The 18,320-nt window shown below is 36.5% G+C and overlaps 1 protein-coding gene and 1 pseudogene across 1 annotated transcript; both read right to left on the reverse strand.

The window, feature by feature from the left end:
- Window positions 1-4,628, reverse strand: part of LOC141660134 (putative ripening-related protein 1) — a 239,222-nt pseudogene extending 234,594 nt beyond the window's left edge.
- Window positions 4,629-5,857: 1,229 nt separating this feature from the next.
- LOC141660135 (ripening-related protein grip22-like) lies at window positions 5,858-6,271 on the reverse strand. Its single transcript, XM_074467097.1, has one exon. It carries the CDS (start codon window positions 6,269-6,271, stop codon window positions 5,858-5,860), a length of 414 nt encoding a protein of 137 aa, XP_074323198.1.
- Between the last annotated feature and the right edge of the window lie 12,049 nt (window positions 6,272-18,320).

The following is an 18,320-nucleotide window of genomic DNA, read 5'->3' on the forward strand; positions in this document are numbered from 1 at the left end:
GCAGTCCAGGATAGACAAAAGAAGTACGTCGACCAGACCTCGAAGGATATGGAATATTAAGTAGGAGATTCTGTGCTATTGAAGGTATCTCCGTGGAAAGAAGTGATGAGATTTGGAAAGAAAGGGAAGTTGAATCCCAGATTCATAGGACCCTTTGAGATTTTAAGGAGAATAGGACCTCTAGCTTACGAGCTCGCCTTGTCTCCTAATTTGCAACAAGTACACAACGTGTTCCACGTGTCCATGTTAAGGAAGTACCATGCAGTTGCACGACATGTAATAGAATACGAGCATGTAGATTTACAACCAGACCTGACCTACATCGAGCAGCCAGTAAGGATAATGGACCAGAAAGAACAAGTGCTGAGGAACAAGACTGTGAAGCTGGTTATGATCTTATGGAGAAATCAAAATGTCGAAGAGTCAATTTGGGAACTTGAAGACACAATGAGGAATATATATCCCCACTTATTTTCTAATTGATTCCGGGACGGAATCCTCGTTAAAGGGGAAGACTCTAATAACTCGAATTTTTGAGACCTTGTAAAACATTTAATGAATAGTAACCCTGACGAACGGGAAAAACTTTTGAACCCACACTATGTAGTGCATGAGAAAATGAATTTCGGAGTTGATATTACGATTATACGTACTAAATGAGTGTATGTAAGCGCTATTAATTTTTCGAAGAAAACGAACTTCGAAAAATGACCGTATTTACGACTCATCGAGGATTACAGGAATCACAATATAATTACGAGATTAAAACCCTACGAATTTATATTCAAGTAGGTTAATTAAAAATATAAGGAATGAATACGAAAGGAATTACGTCGCGAACCATTTACGAGTAAGTATTACGAAAACGTTTAAGTAACCAAGCGAACGCGTAAACGATTAAATAAACGTAACGCACTAACTAAACCATGGTAAGGAAGTAACCATGATTACTTCATCAAATAGTGAGCTAACCATAGGATGATCAAGCTAGCTAGCAAAATAGTGTGCTAAGGAAGCTAACCATGTAGTTTAGCTTGTAACCTAGCAAGCTACAAAGATTTGTCCCTAAGATTTGCAACCAAGAATCAACCTAGAAAGCTATACTAGGAGAATAAAATCAATTGCAAAGATATCAACCCACCTTCCTAGAAGCAACCTAGCAAATCAACCAAGCTAAGCAACCAAGAGGAGTATAAATACCCCTTGATGCTTCCATTCGGCCCTAATGCAAAAGAAGGAGAAATCAAATTCAAAACTTCAAGTTCTAGCTCTTGTAAAATCATCCAATTAATTCTCAAGCCTCCTAGCAATTAAACTAAGGTAAGAAAATTCTTTCATCTCTTTTTATCAAGGTTTGATGGGTGAAATAAATTCAAGAAACTCACTAGTGAATAGTATGAATAGTAACCTCTATTTGGTTTCTTGATTTCAATGGTGGTTTTAGGTTCTAAAAATCATACCAAGCACTTCCAAGCCTCCACCATCCTAAAGAACACATCTCAAGCTTTCAAGAAAGGTAAAAATCTTTGGCCCAACTTTATTTAAGATTCATTTTTAAGATCCATTTAGTATGTGGTAGTAAACCTAGTGTAATGAGTGTTATTGATGAAATCTTGATGATTAAGTTAAGTAGATTTGAGGTTGGTTGTTGTTGCCTCAAGAACATGATGTTCTTGAGAGTAGTTTGTGTGTTGATGATGATATGATGATTGTTGGTAGTTGTGTTAAGAGTTAGGGCATAAATGAAACCCCGATCGTAAACGTAACTTCGTTAAAACCAACAAATCGTAGCTTTAAGTTTCTGCAGAAAGTCCCGAAGTTGTAAACTGTAGTTTCTTGAAAAATAACCTTTGTTTAGGATAGAAAATGTTATAAGGATCGTTTAGGCGCTTGAATCGCTTGATTCCGATTTACGGATCAAAAGTTATGGTCATTTTACTAAAAGTGATTTATGCGACAAAAACTGCTACGAATCACGAATATTGAAAATATAAAGGATAGATTTAAAAGTGTTCATAAATCATGAAATTTTTACAGAGAGTAAAATATTGAGTTTCCTAACTTTCATAAAAATTTCAAGTGAAAATAATGATTTCTCAATTTTATAAAAATATCGGAACCGAGACCGCGCGAGTAGAAACCATGAGAATCCATAAGCGGAACCGACGGCGATAATAAGAATGAACCTAAGATACTTAGGAAAATGAAGTTACCATAATGTGAATATGAATTAAAGGAATGATAAGGGTAGTATAATTTGAGAGGGTGCATAATAAGTAGCGCATGAGTGCGAGTTGCCGTAAATTAGAACGGAACCTAACGAAATGAAATGTGTTTATGGTTATAGATTTCCGAGTGGAACGTAGAGCATCCTCCACCTCGAGATACCCAGGCAAGTTTACAAACCGAACTCCATTTTACTGTTGTGTTGTGAAAGGATTGTTTTACTATCATTGCATAAATACCATGCTTGCCATGATACGTAGTTGTTGAAATTTCGCATAATGTAGCGATGTTGTACGATAAAGTATATATCGTGAAATATTATTTCGCTTTAAGCGTGACGTATTATATAAGACCGAGAGTCGGTCGGGATTTAAGATAAAACCCGGGAATCATTTCGGTGATATTATAGGATAGTTATAATTCCATAGTAGTATGTTTTAAAAGGGACTCATCGTCCACTTACGAAATATTAAAACACCTCGAACTTTTATTAAAACGATTTCCCAACGATCATATTCCCTCAACTATATTTTATGGTTCGGATAATAAATACTATATACTTATTCCTTATTATGGGAATAGTATACTCCAACAATTATTTATTTCAAACCCAATTAATCACTATAGATTATTAATTATGGAGACACAAACTAGTTGATGAATATTATTTTAAATATTCTTTTAGAGAGTAAACCCATTCGAGGTTTAATTATTTATCGATTATCATTTAATTATTTATTATTTATTAAAGGGTTTATTATTGATTTAAAAAACATAGATCCTGATTTAAAATATACTTTCTGATTTCAGAATATCATTCGAATAATTTCAGATCGTCAGTGAATATTATCCCGACTTATTTAATATTTTGAATATAGTTTCAAGGAGAAACTTTTCCCCCTTATTAAATATCTGTTGACAACGGTCAACTCACATCCTTGGTACTTCCTCCGAAATTCTCGGAAGTACGTATATACATATATATACACTTATATCTTAGAGAGATAAGCTGTATCTATCAACAAGCAAAACACTTGGGGAACTTCGATGTGGTTCGAGTTCTCGAGATTGATAGAATTCTTTTAAAAGACAAGGGAGGGGTATACTCTTGTACTATGTGTGCTAGATGGACTACCAAAGGTACCGCAGGAGAAGGTACTCAGTGTACTCAGGAACTTGTGAAGTATGTGTATACCCGAAAATGGGACACGTAGCCCGAATTCGGCAAGGGTGATAACCGGGATATGAAGGTGTCGTCCTTCTACTAGTAAAAAAAGTTACTATTATCGTATCACGACTGATCATCGTATACGGTGGCTCCAACGAGTGTTCTAATTCTTCCAATTGGAATTGAGATGCAATACCGTAACCCAAGCCTAGGTGCTGGGATTACTATTAAGGTATTCGCAGGATAATAAAACCCCTTAAAGAATTGTTTTCATAAGAAGGTGTGTATCACCAAGGAAAACTATTTTCGAATAAAACCTAATTATCATATATGATGTTATCATACAGTCATTTTCATATTGTACATTATTATGCTGGGCATTATAGCTCAAACTTGTTTTCTTAAATTGACACAACACAACAGTGAATCAAGATTCCTGCCATGAGAACCACAGCCAGGAAACGGGTAGGAAATGATCAACTATTCAGTAGATTGTTTGGTGCTGTACCACAGGTAGTCAGTATGAGTTGGATTAGTTGTCAGTTGTTTATAGTTCGGCTTATTTATAAGTATGACTTATTTAAGGTAAGAAACAAGAAACGAATATTTGGCCGGCGGATTAGCCTTACCTAAAGGTCACTCCCCGATAAGATTAACTACTTTTGGGTTGTAATAAATATCACTTGATGGTTGACAATTACTCTAGTTATGATGGTTCGTTTCCAAGACAATAACCTGTAAGTGTGCGTGTGTGATAAGTGTAGGGTCGTGAAGCGTGAGTATTTACATATTGTAGTGTGAGTTGTGTGGTTGTAAGAGTTTAGATGGTGTGGCTTCCGATACTCCTGACCCCGGGTTTTGGGGCGCCACAACCACCATCTTGGTTTCTCAAAACTATTTAGAGTTAGAGTTGCCTTGGTATTTTTAGTGACAGGAGGTGAACATTTGTAAGTGGTGTAGAGCTTCCCCTGTTTACAGCACTCGGAACCATTCTCCTGATCGCATTTGCCAGGAGGTGATTTTTTTCCCTTGAGTTTTCTACTTGGAATGCGAACTTCGGCATGTGTACTACTAAGAATGAGCAGTATTGCATGAAGGGATGCTAAAATTAACTCTAGGTGTTATTTTAGCTTTTTAAATGACACAGATATAGATTGATGTTCAGCAGATACTAGAACTCGATAAAATGAAAAGAATCAAACAAAAAATGAGAGAAACTGAAATACTTTTTCATCGGTAAGCACTCCCCTGTGCAAACTTACAAGAAGAGAAACGAACAAATGCATCAGATGTAGGCGGTTGGCAACTAAAGTTAATAAATTATAAAGCTAAATAAGCGTTAATAATGTAACATAACATCTTCCAGTAGTAGTGATGAGTAGTGATTGTGTCTTAGTGAATCTTGCATATCTGAAAAAGAACACTAATAGATTCATCTATGTTGTTTGGCGTTTTCACGAACTAGTCACTAATTTTTCAAGATATGCTTAGTGCATTGGGATTAACTTTATAAAAACCTTTGGTGGCTCTTGGCTATAATGCTGAACTCTTACAATATTTCAATTTTTACAATTTGTTCACTGTAAATTTGTAATATGTTTAAAACTTAAACTTCCAAAATGTGCATAAATATTTTGTTTTCTAAAGAATATAGAGGATACAGATATTAAGATTAGAGAAAAATTGTAAAATTTAAGATTTTTTCGAATTCATAAATTTCTTTAAACACCTGGTGGTTGTTAAAATTTAAGAAAAATCCCCTCACCGCCAAATCTTACATCCCTGCTAAATATCTGCCTCAAACACATAAAAATGTTAATTTCAACTGCTTCTCAAATTGTTCTTCTGCTCAATAAATGAATAGCCAAGATGGATCGCAACAATGAAGGAAAAAATTAATGCTCGAGATATGAATGAAACCTGAGAATTTGCGGATCAGCCAAAAGGAAAGAAAGCGAGATCAAATGGGTTTACATAATGAAGTTTGAGGAAAAAAAGACTACAACATAACTTTTTCGCCTGTTACAACATGTTTTTGCACTTTTGGTACAAACCATGTACAAAATCCTACTCAAGATCGGGCCTTAAATGACGATTTTGCGCTTGTCAAAAAACGCATTACAGTGGCTTAATGCACTGTTTTCTCAACAGAAATCTGGGGGTGCCGGCACACTTAAAATTGTCTATCGTATGATTTATGAGCTGATTAGTACGGGTGCCTCAAAATCTCTGTGCTTTATATATATAAAAATTTCCCTTTAATTGCTTGCTTAAAAGTTATTGACAAACTGATGGTGCACACATTAATACGCAGCCAGAACCAATATGAACATTGAAGCATTAAAATAATTATTGATTATTAGGTGGTCAAGTTAGTGCATGATTTATTTATCAAGCCACCTCCTTGGCGATCACTATGAGCTTATTAAGTCAAAGATACAACTTAAAACAGAAAGGAGGTGATTAAGCATCAGTCCAGGTGATACCAAACACTCCAACATTTGAATCCAGGCCTAAAGCTTTCCAAACAGCTTTCGAACCGTCCACTATATTATCAGCGCAAGGAGGGTGACCATTCGAATCACATTCGTCAACAACTGTAGCATCTACACTCCGACCATTAGCATTTATAATGATTTTCTTTAGGCATCTTGATCCTCCATTATACCAACCAGTTGAGAGTGCCACGATACGAGTATCGTCATCATGGTACTGACCATCGCATTCAGATGGGCCACCGCCACTTCCGCCTTTTTCAAAACTATTTAGAGTTAGAGTTGCCTTGGTATTTTTAGTTACTGGAGGTGAACCTTCAGCATGTGTACTGATAAGAATGAGCAGTGTTGCAAGAAGGGATGCTAAAATTAAGCACTTCATTTCTTAATTTCTTTTAGCCCTTCTATCTGTGTCGTGTTTGGCTTTTGTTGTGAAGAAACTACTTAAGAATGCAAACTATTTATAGGTCGAGGGGCTGAATACCTTATGAGGTAAATATCAAAAACATTGTAATGTAGATATTATTATAGCTTTTTAAAATATAGAGAAATGGAACAAATGAGAATCAATTACAAAAAAACGTGAGGAACTAAAATCCTTTTTCATTGGTAAGCACTCCCCTGAGCAAACTTACAAGAACAGAAGCAGACAAATGCATCAGATATACGAGCTAGAAAGAATATTTAAAACATTTAATTAGGCTGTTGGCAACCAAAGTAGATGGATTAGTAGACAAAGCATTTTACAGTAGCAGTGATTGTGTCTTACTGAATCTTGCATATCTTAATGTAATATGTAATAGATTAATGTATGTTGTTTGGCATGTTCACAGAATCATGCAGCTGTAAATTTTTCCAGTGGCTTAATTTTTAAGATATGCTTAGTGCATTGAAATTAACTTTTTTTTAACTCTGATTGATAAAAACTTTTGGTAGCTTTTGGCTCTAATGCTGAGAACTTACAATAATTTAAATTTGGCTTAATGAACTTTTCGGTCTCAATATTTGCACCAGTGTACTCATAGAACCCTGAAGTTTAAAAGGTACCTTTTCAGCCCTCGGGTATCCAAAATGTGTTTTTTTACCCTTGGGCCGAGACGAGTCAGAAAACGGTATGTAACGGTGGGGATATTTCAGTAATTATTCAGCCGATATTCAAAAAATTTTGAAATGTACCTTTTGGACCTTAAAGTTTAAAATTGCACTCATAAAGCCCTAATGTCTACAAATTTTCAAGGGTACGAGTGTTTGTATATTCGATGAGTTTCAAGGATTGATAATGGAATTCATACCTATCCAATTTTTGAATCTCTTGTACCTTGTTTCTCAATCCAGGAAAAACAAAAGGTGTCATCACTAGAGGTGATGAACAGATTACATGTAGAACACAGTTTCCTCTTAAGACTGCCAATTGAACTGAGACCTATTTGCCTACGATGCCTGCTAGCCTTGATCTGCAAAATACCAGACTCACCCATCACAATCTCTCCAATCAAGTCTTTAAATAGGGATCTCTCGATATCCAAAAACAACCTTGATATTTCCCCATGAAAATCTGTAAAGCTCTCTGAACGGTTCACAACATCTTCCCACAAGATACTTTTCAACCCATCATTCCCTTCCTCTGAGCTGCAAGCCGGTTTCTTGTTCTGAAGCTGTTCAATATCAAAACATAATTCTCTCAGGAGCTTTTGCGCATTGATGGTCTTCCTTGTTACTTGTGAAAACAATCTGCGATTAATACAAATAATCAAACAAGTGTGTGCGTGAGTAAACGAAATCAAACGGAGGAAGAAAAGATATAAACAGAAGAGAGATCCTCGAGTCCAGTTGAAACTGTCTCCTTAAAGCTATTTCGCCTCTCACCGTATGTGCGAGTCGATAGCCTCCCAGGATAAAACGAGGTAGCGGCGGCGTTACGGATAACGAGCACCTTCAGCGAGCTTGAACGGGCACGAAACTATCACCGAGAGAGAGAGATTTGTGTTTAGAGGCGAATATGTTTTTGGTGTGTCTAACCCTAACGCCTTAGAGGTGTTTATATAGGTGTAGATAGACTTGTGCGCTACTCTTTTCCATAATTAAATATCATTAATTATGGAATCAGTGTAATACTTGCAAGCTACTCTATTCCATAAATAATCTGAAACAGAATCAGATTAAATATATCAAGACATACACCATATCAATTAATCTGAAACAAAATCAAATTAATTTATGCCATAATATTTGAGCCAAATTCTAATGGAAAATAATAATTTCCATTATTAAGAGAATATCATCATATCTCACACATCTTTTAGTCATAATGCTCAAAAATATGACTTACCAATATGGGACTTATACCCATATTTTCCAACAATCCCCCACATGGGTGAGATTGGTGATCTTAGTAGCACACACCAGACAGACAGACAGACAGACAGACACGGAGTTTGACTTGGTGATAGTTTCTTCGATCAGATATAGCATACGATAGGTAGAGAATGCTCCTTGAACCTTCGCTCGAGTAAGCATACCGACTTTACTGGTAGACAGTAGACGTGCTTGTCCTTGAACTGTTCGACCGTTTATGTAAACGATGATATACTTATCACTATATCGTTTCTGACTCGTTCAGCTCTCATGAGTATGTCCATTTTGGCCATGGAACATCGTCCTGGTTCTGCAGAAGTTTCTAAAGAATTGTGCCTCGCAATTCTCCTTTGAAGCGGCCCCACTTCTCTCCCACATAGGTGATCTTTATCTTATAGAGTAACCCGCGTTTACTCAACTGAATTCCATGCGTTCACTCCTGAGCTCCATGTATTCATCAAAGATCATTAAAGGCTCAAAGCTTAACCTCGTACCTTACGGGTCTCACTGTTTCCTCATCATAGGAACAGGCCAGGGGTTACCCCCACAGTGATTTGGTCATCATGATTTAGTTGTCCCATTGAACCAAGTTCTTGGGATCTCCAGTCAGCAATGGTTGGGTGTCCACCATGATGCCGTTAAGCAATAGGCTTAAGGCCCATCCCTCTCGATGATTTCTCAACCACTTCTCTTGATAACCCTTTGGTTAGTGGATCCGCGATATTATCCTTTGACGGTATATAGTCAATAGTGATAATTCCGGTTGAGATCAATTGTCTAATGGAACCGTGTCGTCGTCGTATATGACGAGACTTTCCATTATACATCGTGCTCTGTGCTCTGCCAATAGCGGATTGACTATCACAGTGAATCCCTATTGCAGTTACAGGCTTTGGCCATCTTGGAATATCCTCCAGAAACTGACGTAGATATTCAGCCTCTTCGGCGCATTTATCTAGTGCCACAAACTCAGCTTCCATCGTGGAATGAGTTATCACCGTTTGTTTTGAGGATTTCCATGATATTGCCGCTCCAGCTAATGTAAACACATAGCCACTCGTAGACTTAAGTGCTTTCTTGCTGGATATCCAATTTGCGTCAGTATATCCTTCTAATACTGCTGGGTATCTGCCATAGTGCAGTCCATAGTCTCGAGTTCCCCTCAAGTACCTTAGTACCCTTATAATCGCTTTCCAGTGATCAGCTCCCGGATTACTCGTAAACCTACTCAACTTGCTAATTGAGTATGCAATGTCTGGTCTTGTACAACTCATGAGGTACATCAGACTACCAATTATCCTCGAGTATTCCAATTGGGAAACAGCTACACCTTTGTTCTTGGATAGGTGCAAAGTCATATCCACAGGTGTCCTAGCTTTCTCAAAGTCATCCTTAAGAAACTTCTCAAGGATCTTGTCAACATAATGTGGTTGACTTAATGCGAGACCCTCTGATGTTCTAGAAATTTGAATTCCCAGAATTACATTTGCTAGTCCCATATCTTTCATGTCGAACCTTGATTTCAACATGTCCTTTGTAGATTTGATAACTTTATCATTGCTTCCAGCAATAAGTACATCATCTACATATAGTGTCATCATGACATAGCCATTGTCATTCTCCTTGACATAGTTGTTCTCGTTATCCTTGTAATAGGCACAGCTATCACATTCATTGATTTTGAAACCATTGGCCAGCACGACCTCATCAAATTTTTCATGCCATTTCATAGGCGCTTGTTTCAAACCATACAATGATTTCACCAATCTACACACTTTCCTTTCTTGTCCTGGGACAACAAACCCTTCAGGTTGTTCCATATAGATTTCTTCATCTATGTCTCCATTTAGGAAAGCTGTTTTCACATCCATTTGATGTACAGTTAGATTACGCATTGCAGCAATAGCAAACATCATCCTTATGGACGTTATTCTCGTTACAGGAGAATATGTATCAAAGTAATCAAGGCCTTTTTGTTGCTTGTATCCTTTAATTACAAGTCTGGCCTTATACTTATCAATAGTGCCATCAATTTTCAACTTCTTCTTGAAAACCCACTTGCTACTTAATGGTTTGCAACCAGTTGGCAAGTCCACTAATTCCCAAGTATGATTTTGCATAATTGAATCAACTTCATTCTTGATGGCCTCTTTCCACATAGGCCCATCAGGTGAGGTAACCGCCTCCTTATAAGTTTTTGGGTCACCTTCTTCGAGCAAATAGGTCATAAAATCAGACCCATAGGATTTCTCCGTTCGTTGTCTTTTGGTCCTTCTCACTACCCCCACATTTTCGTCTTCACTTTCATCACTCTCATTATCATCATCTACAGACTCATGAGATCGTTTAGACGTCGTAGGTTGTTGGTTTCCTGGATTACAGGGAAACATCGTCTCAAAAAATGAGGCATTCCTTGATTCCATAATGGTATTCTTTTGAATATCAGGAATCTTGGATTCATGAACAAGAAACCGATATGCAGTGCTGTGTGGAGGATATCCGATGAAGACACAATCCACAGTCTTAGGACCTATCTTCACCTTCTTCGGTGTAGGGATCAGTACCTTTGCAAGGCACCCCCACACTTTCAGGTGTTGGTAACTTGGTTTCTTTTTCTTCCACATTTCATAAGGACTTACATCCTTATTCTTGCGCATCGTAATATTTAAAATATTATTTGCGCTTAAGATGGCTTCTCCCCACATCGATTGTGGGAGCCCAGAGCTTAACAACATCGCATTCATCATCTCTTTCAGAGTGCGATTCTTCCTTTCAGCCACACCATTTGACTGAGGGGAGTATGGTGCAGTGACCTCATGGATTATACCATGTTGTGAACAGAATTCCCCAAACGGTTCAACATATTCACCTCCACGATCACTTCGTATCATTTTGATTTTCTCAGTTTGTTGTGTCTCAACTTCTTCCTTATAGATTTTAAATTTATCTATAGCTTCGTCTTTGCTTTTCAACAAATATACATAGCAGTATTTTGTACAATCATCAATGAATGTAATAAAATACTTGTTTCCTCCTCTTGTTGGAGCGAATTTTAAATCACATATGTCGCTATGTATTAGGTCTAGCACTTTGGTGTTCCTTTCCACACGTTTAAATGATGATCTCGTTAATTTTGCCTCAACACAAGTCTCACACTTATGTTTTGGATCGATAGTAAGTTTAGGTATGTATTCTTTTGCACTTAAACGTCGTAAAGTGTCATAATTTACATGTCCTAATCTAGCATGCCATAAATTAGGAGACTCAAGCAAGTAAGCAGAAGAATTCTTCATTTCATTATCGTCCTTAACGGACATTACATTGAGCTTAAAAAGCCCATCAGTTAAATAACCCTTGCCTACAAACATACCACTCTTAGACAAAATAACTTTATCTGACTCTATTACAATGCGAAAGCCATGCTTATTCAACAGAGAACCAGACACAAGGTTCTTGCGAATATCAGGCACATAAAGTACATTCTTCAAAGTCAGATTCTTCCCAGAGGTCATCTTCAGGATCACCGTGCCTTCACCCTCAATGGTAGAAGTTGCTGAATTCCCCATGTAGAGCTTCTCACCAGCATCGGAAGCTTTAAGGCTAGAGAAAACCGCCTTGTCTGAGCAAACATGCCTAGTAGCACCAGTATCAATCCACCATTCACGTGGATTAGAACCGACCAGGTTCACTTCAGAGACCGTAGCACAGAGGTCTATGTCACCCATCTCCTTGGAGATATTCTCTACCATGTTTGCTTCTTTCTTCTTGTTGGGCTTCTTGGGCTTCTTGCAGTCAGAAGACCTATGACCAACTTTATCACAGTTGTAGCACTTCCCTTGAAATTTCGACTTCGAAATCCCTCCCTTGGGTGCCAGCTTTGCCCCTTTACCAGAATTAGCCTTCTTGGGCTTGGAGCTTTGAGCATGCTCCACCATGTTTGCCTTCTCAGTGGCAACGTTAACTTTCTTCTCGGACCCTCTGTTGTCTTCTTCAATACGAAGTCTAACAATAAGATCCTCCATAGACATCTCCTTTCGCTTGTGCTTAAGGTAGTTCTTGAAATCTTTCCATCCAGGTGGAAGCTTTTCAATAACAGCAGCAACTTGGAAAGACTCACTTATGACCATTCCCTCAGCATGAATGTCATGAATGATCACCTGCAGTTCCTGCACCTGACTGACCACAGTCTTAGAGTCTGCCATCTTATAATCAAGAAAGCGGCCAACAATCCACTTCTTTGCCCCAGCGTCCTCGGTTTTATACTTATGGTCAAGTGACTCCCATAAGACCTTAGCTGTTGGCTTCGCGCTGTATACGTTATACAACGAGTCAGACAAATAATTTAACACATAGTTCCGACAGATGTAGTCGGAGTGCTTCCAAGCATCAACAACATACACAGTCTGCATGTTACTCTCAGCAGTGAGCAACGGTGGTTCTTCCTTAAGGAAGCGATCCATATGCAACGTGGTCAGATAAAAGTGCATCTTTTGTTGCCAACGTTTGAAGTTCGTTCCGTTGAACTTCTCAGGTTTTTCAACATGTGCAGCAGGCACAGTTGGCATAACAGGTGCAGCAGGCACCACGGGTGGAACAGATGGTACGTGCGTCTGTACTACAGGTGTATGCACACCAGTAGGCACCGCAGGTATGATCGGAGGAGTGAATCCTGCCGATATCTGTCCAAGAGGAACACTAAACTGTCCAATGACAGTGTGTCCCACAGGCACATGTCCCGAAGGCACATGTCCAACAGGCGTTTGACCCCCATCAGATCGTACGATCCGTGCGTTAGGGTTAATCGGCTGCTGGTGAACCCCATCAGATCCAGTGATCTGTGCGTTGGGATCAGCCGTCATGTTCATCGAATCGTTCACAGTTTGGTTCTCCATCGATCTGTTACTCAACAAAACAAGCAGATACAGATGTATCAGTCACAGATGTATATAAAATAAATAGCTTTAAGATTGTGAAAACAATCTGCGATTAATACAAATAATCAAACAAGTGTGTGCGTGAGTAAACGAAATCAAACGGAGGAAGAAAAGATATAAACAGAAGAGAGATCCTCGAGTCCAGTTGAAACTGTCTCCTTAAAGCTATTTCGCCTCTCACCGTATGTGCGAGTCGATAGCCTCCCAGGATAAAACGAGGTAGCGGCGGCGTTACGGATAACGAGCACCTTCAGCGAGCTTGAACGGGCACGAAACTATCACCGAGAGAGAGATATTTGTGTTTAGAGGCGAATATGTTTTTGGTGTGTCTAACTCTAACGCCTTAGAGGTGTTTATATAGGTGTAGATAGACTTGTGCGCTACTCTTTTCCATAATTAAATATCATTAATTATGGAATCGGTGTAATACTTGCAAGCTACTCTATTCCATAAATAATCTGAAACAGAATCAGATTAAATATATCAAGACATACACCATATCAATTAATCTGAAACAAAATCAAATTAATTTATGCCATAATATTTGAGCCAAATTCTAATGGAAAATAATAATTTCCATTATTAAGAGAATATCATCATATCTCACACATCTTTTAGTCATAATGCTCAAAAATATGACTTACCAATATGGGACTTATACCCATATTTTCCAACATTACTTTCAGAGGTTTTAAACATGGTTCTGTAGGGTGTGCGAAGGTAGCCAACTTCACACCCAGAACTTCATTAACAGTGTCAAAAAAAAGTTTTCTATGATTTTTTTCATTGTCAGAGTTCAACTGGACAATCTTTCTTGCTCTATAATTTTCCTTGAGTAGATTACTAGCTTTGGTTGGTTCCAATACCAAGAATAACTCGAGGTTGATTGGTTATCCTGATTGGTGGAACTGGAAAGCTGTCAAATTCGAGCCAAGGTCTCCAAGGAGAAAACCAAAAGCTAATAATATCTCATATATGTATCTGTCATCGGGGTTGGGGTTCTCAGAAAGATATGCAATATAATCTGTGCGAGTTTCGTCATGACCTGAATTTAGTCTCCTAAGTTTCTCCACCAATTGATTAATGCTTTGTAGTTTCTTCCGATTAATCTTGGATTCAAAACCAGATTCCAGGGTGCTAGATATGTTACTATCAACTGGATGCCACTGCTCTTCTGTTGCAATGTCATTAGATTTCCATACAGAGCTATCTGTAGGTGTAAAATATGACAAGTAAAATTACACGTCGTATGAAGAGAATAACAGACCAATAGATCCCAAACCAATCATTCTCAACATCTCATCCCGTCAAATGACCTCCTGATCTAGACAAACCAAACACAATTAAATTCAAGCTAAATCGTGAACATACTTGTAAGAGTACTCCAATATCCCCGAAGCAGAAAGTGCAATACAGACACATAAGAGTTTAAGAGGCTAAACTCATACAATACAAATACGATCAATTCAAAATCAAAAATAGAGTTTAAGAGTCATGCTAGGAGATTGTTCGTTTGAATGACCATGATTTCACATCACTACGCACTTGTTCAAACCCAATAGTTTGATCAGGATGAAAGAGGGGATGAGAGGAGACGAAACAGGGGTTACAGAGTTCGTATATATGTTTGTATAAAACATTGTATGTAACGGGCTGTCAAAAGACATGAATAACCCCCCGATCTGGGCCTTTTCTTACCCAACTCGGCCCAAGGTTAAAAAGACATATTTTGGATATCGGAGTGGCAAAAAAGTACGGTTTTAAATTTCAGGGTTTAAGGGGTACACTGGTGAAAGTTGAAAAGGTCATTAAGCCTTTAAATTTTTACAATTTGTTCACTATAAATTTATAGAATTTTAAAAACTTTAAACTTCGAAAATGTGTACATATATTATGTTTTCTAATGAATATAGTGGCTATAGATATTGAGAGTAGAGAAAAAAAAATACAATTTAAGATATTTTAAAATTTATAAATTTCTTTAAACACCTGGTAATGGGGTATACTAGTTGTTAAAATTTAAAGAAAATCCCCTCACCTCCAAATCTTATATCTCTGATGTGGCCTGACCTTGGACACAAAAAAGAAAAATGTTATATTTCTATCATGGACATATCCTTAAATAAATGAAGGTGCACCAGAAAAATTATATATCATGTTAAGCTTTAGACTGTTTAACCCAGAGTGAGGTCTCATTGTCTTCTATTAATATTTGTTTGTATACTTCAACTGACCAGAATGGGAACTTTTGGAAATTGCACCAATTAAATATAAATAGTGCTTCTTACATAGATATATTTTGATGAGAAAATATATCTAAAGATTCAGGACAATTTTAGTTCAACTGGAGAAAGAAAAGTTCGTAAGTCTTATCAGAAGTATATATGGATTGAGCCGATCTTCAGGACAATGGCAGGTGGAGATTAAGGCATTTCTGGTTTTCCATGATTTCAAACAATAAAGAAGGGATCTTTACATATTTGTTAGAGAATAGAACAATAAGTTTTGCATCATTTTATTGATGTAGACGATCTTCTCCTAACATGTGACGCTGAAAATAGTATAACAGGGATGAAGTTGGAGTCGGATAAAGTTTTTACTATAAAAGATTTATAATATTGTTATTTTTAGCGAAAGATGATTAAATTCTAACTAATTCCTTGATTGAAAAGAAGTGAGTACAGATTGATAGTTTCATCTAATATATACAAATTTTATAACATAACTAACTATTTATAAAATGAGCCAGAAAATCGGCTTTATATAATCTAGGAAGCACTGACACATTTGCGGGAAATGGGGATTCGCCAATTAGTAAATAATTTAGGATACGGGACACGGAAAAAAATAGAAATAAAAAATATTGAAATTTCTATACGTCAAATATTGAACAACTTCATTTATAGATTAGACATTGAGCAAATTCATTTATAGAAGTTCAGCATAACAAATGTTTCTTTATTAGTAAGTGATGAACTAAAAGAAGATTCATTTTATGTTTTCATTAATAGAAGAATGTTCATCTCGCGTAAAAAGAACAACTTCTATTTCTGGTTCATCAAAAAAGAGATTGGCAATTTATGGAACACCTTCCACTTGTGATGAAAACAGAGATGAACATATAGGATATGAGAATGTCATACAATTAGGGTAAAATTAGATGGTAGCATTTTTTAGGTGGGGTGAGTCATTGTCCGACATGATGTGTTATTTTATATATACCGCAAGTGCAAGGTGTCTGTTGTTAGTAGAAACTAGCAAGTACGGGTCAAATCCATAAGGAGACAAGTCTCAAGAATTTTAATCTAATTATTGCAAATTGTTCCTACAGTGACAACGATTGTTGGGAATTTTCTATAACTAAATAATGTAAATAACTATGTTTTGAGGATCAATTAACTAAAATTCTAGGGCAATCGGGTTTACCATACTTACACCAAAATGGTTCCTAAGCTAAAGCGACTAAAGTAGTCACGCAACTAGAGTTTGTCAATCTCTCTCAAGTATTAACATTCCTGTAACATAATTACACGATAATATCTTTAAGTATTTTAATTGGTCAAGTGATTAGAACATATGTCGATCTCTCTCGAGTATTAACGCTCTCAGAAATCCACTGATACTCTCGCATTCACATTCATTCGGCTAATCGTATGTGTGCCTCTAACTAGTACACCATCTCTTGATCTAGTATCATTACTGCATATAATTAGTCTATGATATTGGCCAATTAAACAAACTAAACATTAAAACATATCAATTAGAATCACTTAAACCAGTCAAAATACTGTGAAAATCAAACCATTATAATGGTGTAAACATGGTTTTTCCTGCGCCCTAGATTACGACTACTCACTCATGTTAGGAATAAAAATAAGGAAAAGAATGAATAAAGCCATAATCAACATATACTACTAAAATAAGAGAAAAAAATAGTACCTCAATAATTGTATTAATGGAGAATAAAGCTAAAACAAAGTGTATCTGAAAAAGAGTAAGAACCCTAGCTCCAATACAAAATACGTAAGTCTTGAAGGGTTTTTAGCACATAAACGCAGCGAAAATGTAAATTTAATCTTAAAAAAAAAATCGAAACCCTCCGCAGGATCCATGCGAAAAATAATATTTAATTCGTAGTTCAGTGTGTTTACCTTAAGAATCTTTACGTTAATGGAAAGATGGAGGTCTTTAATAACGATCCAAGAACGATGAACGGAGATCCTTAGCAGCTGCTCCTCAAGTGTGAAGCACTCCACCGGCATCCACCAAGAAAACGATGTAATGAAGGAGGAGGAGATGGAGAGAATTAGGGTTTTGTAAATCTTTTTGGTTGAGGCAAAAATAGGGTCTATAATAGTATATTTATAGGCAAAATTTTCAACTGAAAATTTTCCCATAAAATATTATTATTATTAACCCTTTATTATTCTCACTAATAATTAAAACATCTTTTAATTATTAATCCTTTTTCTAAACACTTTAGAAATAATTCTCTCTCTTGATTTAATTTCCAAAAATTAAATTCTTAATTAATTATATTAAGAACCTTTTCTTAATTAATTTATAATCAATTAAATCTCATTTAATCAATTATTAAATTTGCCAATTAATTATTTTATTTCATAAATAAATAATTATCAGCTATTATTAATTAATTCGTCCACAATTAAATCATTCTCTTTTATGGTGTGACCCTGTAGGTTCAATATTAAGCCGGTAGTAGAAATAAATAATAATAAAACTATTTTATCATTATTTATATAAATTCTGTAATTCATTAAATATGATTAATTAATTAATCATATTTATTCTACATCGTGAGGGATACTTCTCAGCATATCGCGACTATCCGGTTAATACGAATTCACTGCTTAGAATACCAAGAACCTATTCAGTGAGTAGTTACCGTACAATTAATTCCTTCTACCCTGTAATGTCACGATTAAATATAAGGCATGGAACTTGTGTCAAGCCTATCTTATTTAATCACTTGCTTTCCCATTCACTATGCTTAGTTCTATTTAATGTAAATTAGAAACTCCTTTCTAATTTCATTCACTCTGGCCAGAGATTCCTGAACTAACATAAGTGGATCAGCATTGAACATTCTCTTCCTACACTGGAAGGGGTAGATCCTTTATT

The sequence above is a fragment of the Apium graveolens genome, chromosome 5 (assembly GCF_009905375.1).
Source record: "Apium graveolens cultivar Ventura chromosome 5, ASM990537v1, whole genome shotgun sequence".
Lineage (NCBI taxonomy): Eukaryota > Viridiplantae > Streptophyta > Magnoliopsida > Apiales > Apiaceae > Apium > Apium graveolens.

What these genes read in the sequence shown, in the direction of transcription:
- LOC141660135 (XM_074467097.1), bottom strand. Translation starts at nt 6,271, where the DNA reads ATGAAGTGCTTAATTTTAGCATCCCTTCTTGCAACACTGCTCATTCTT.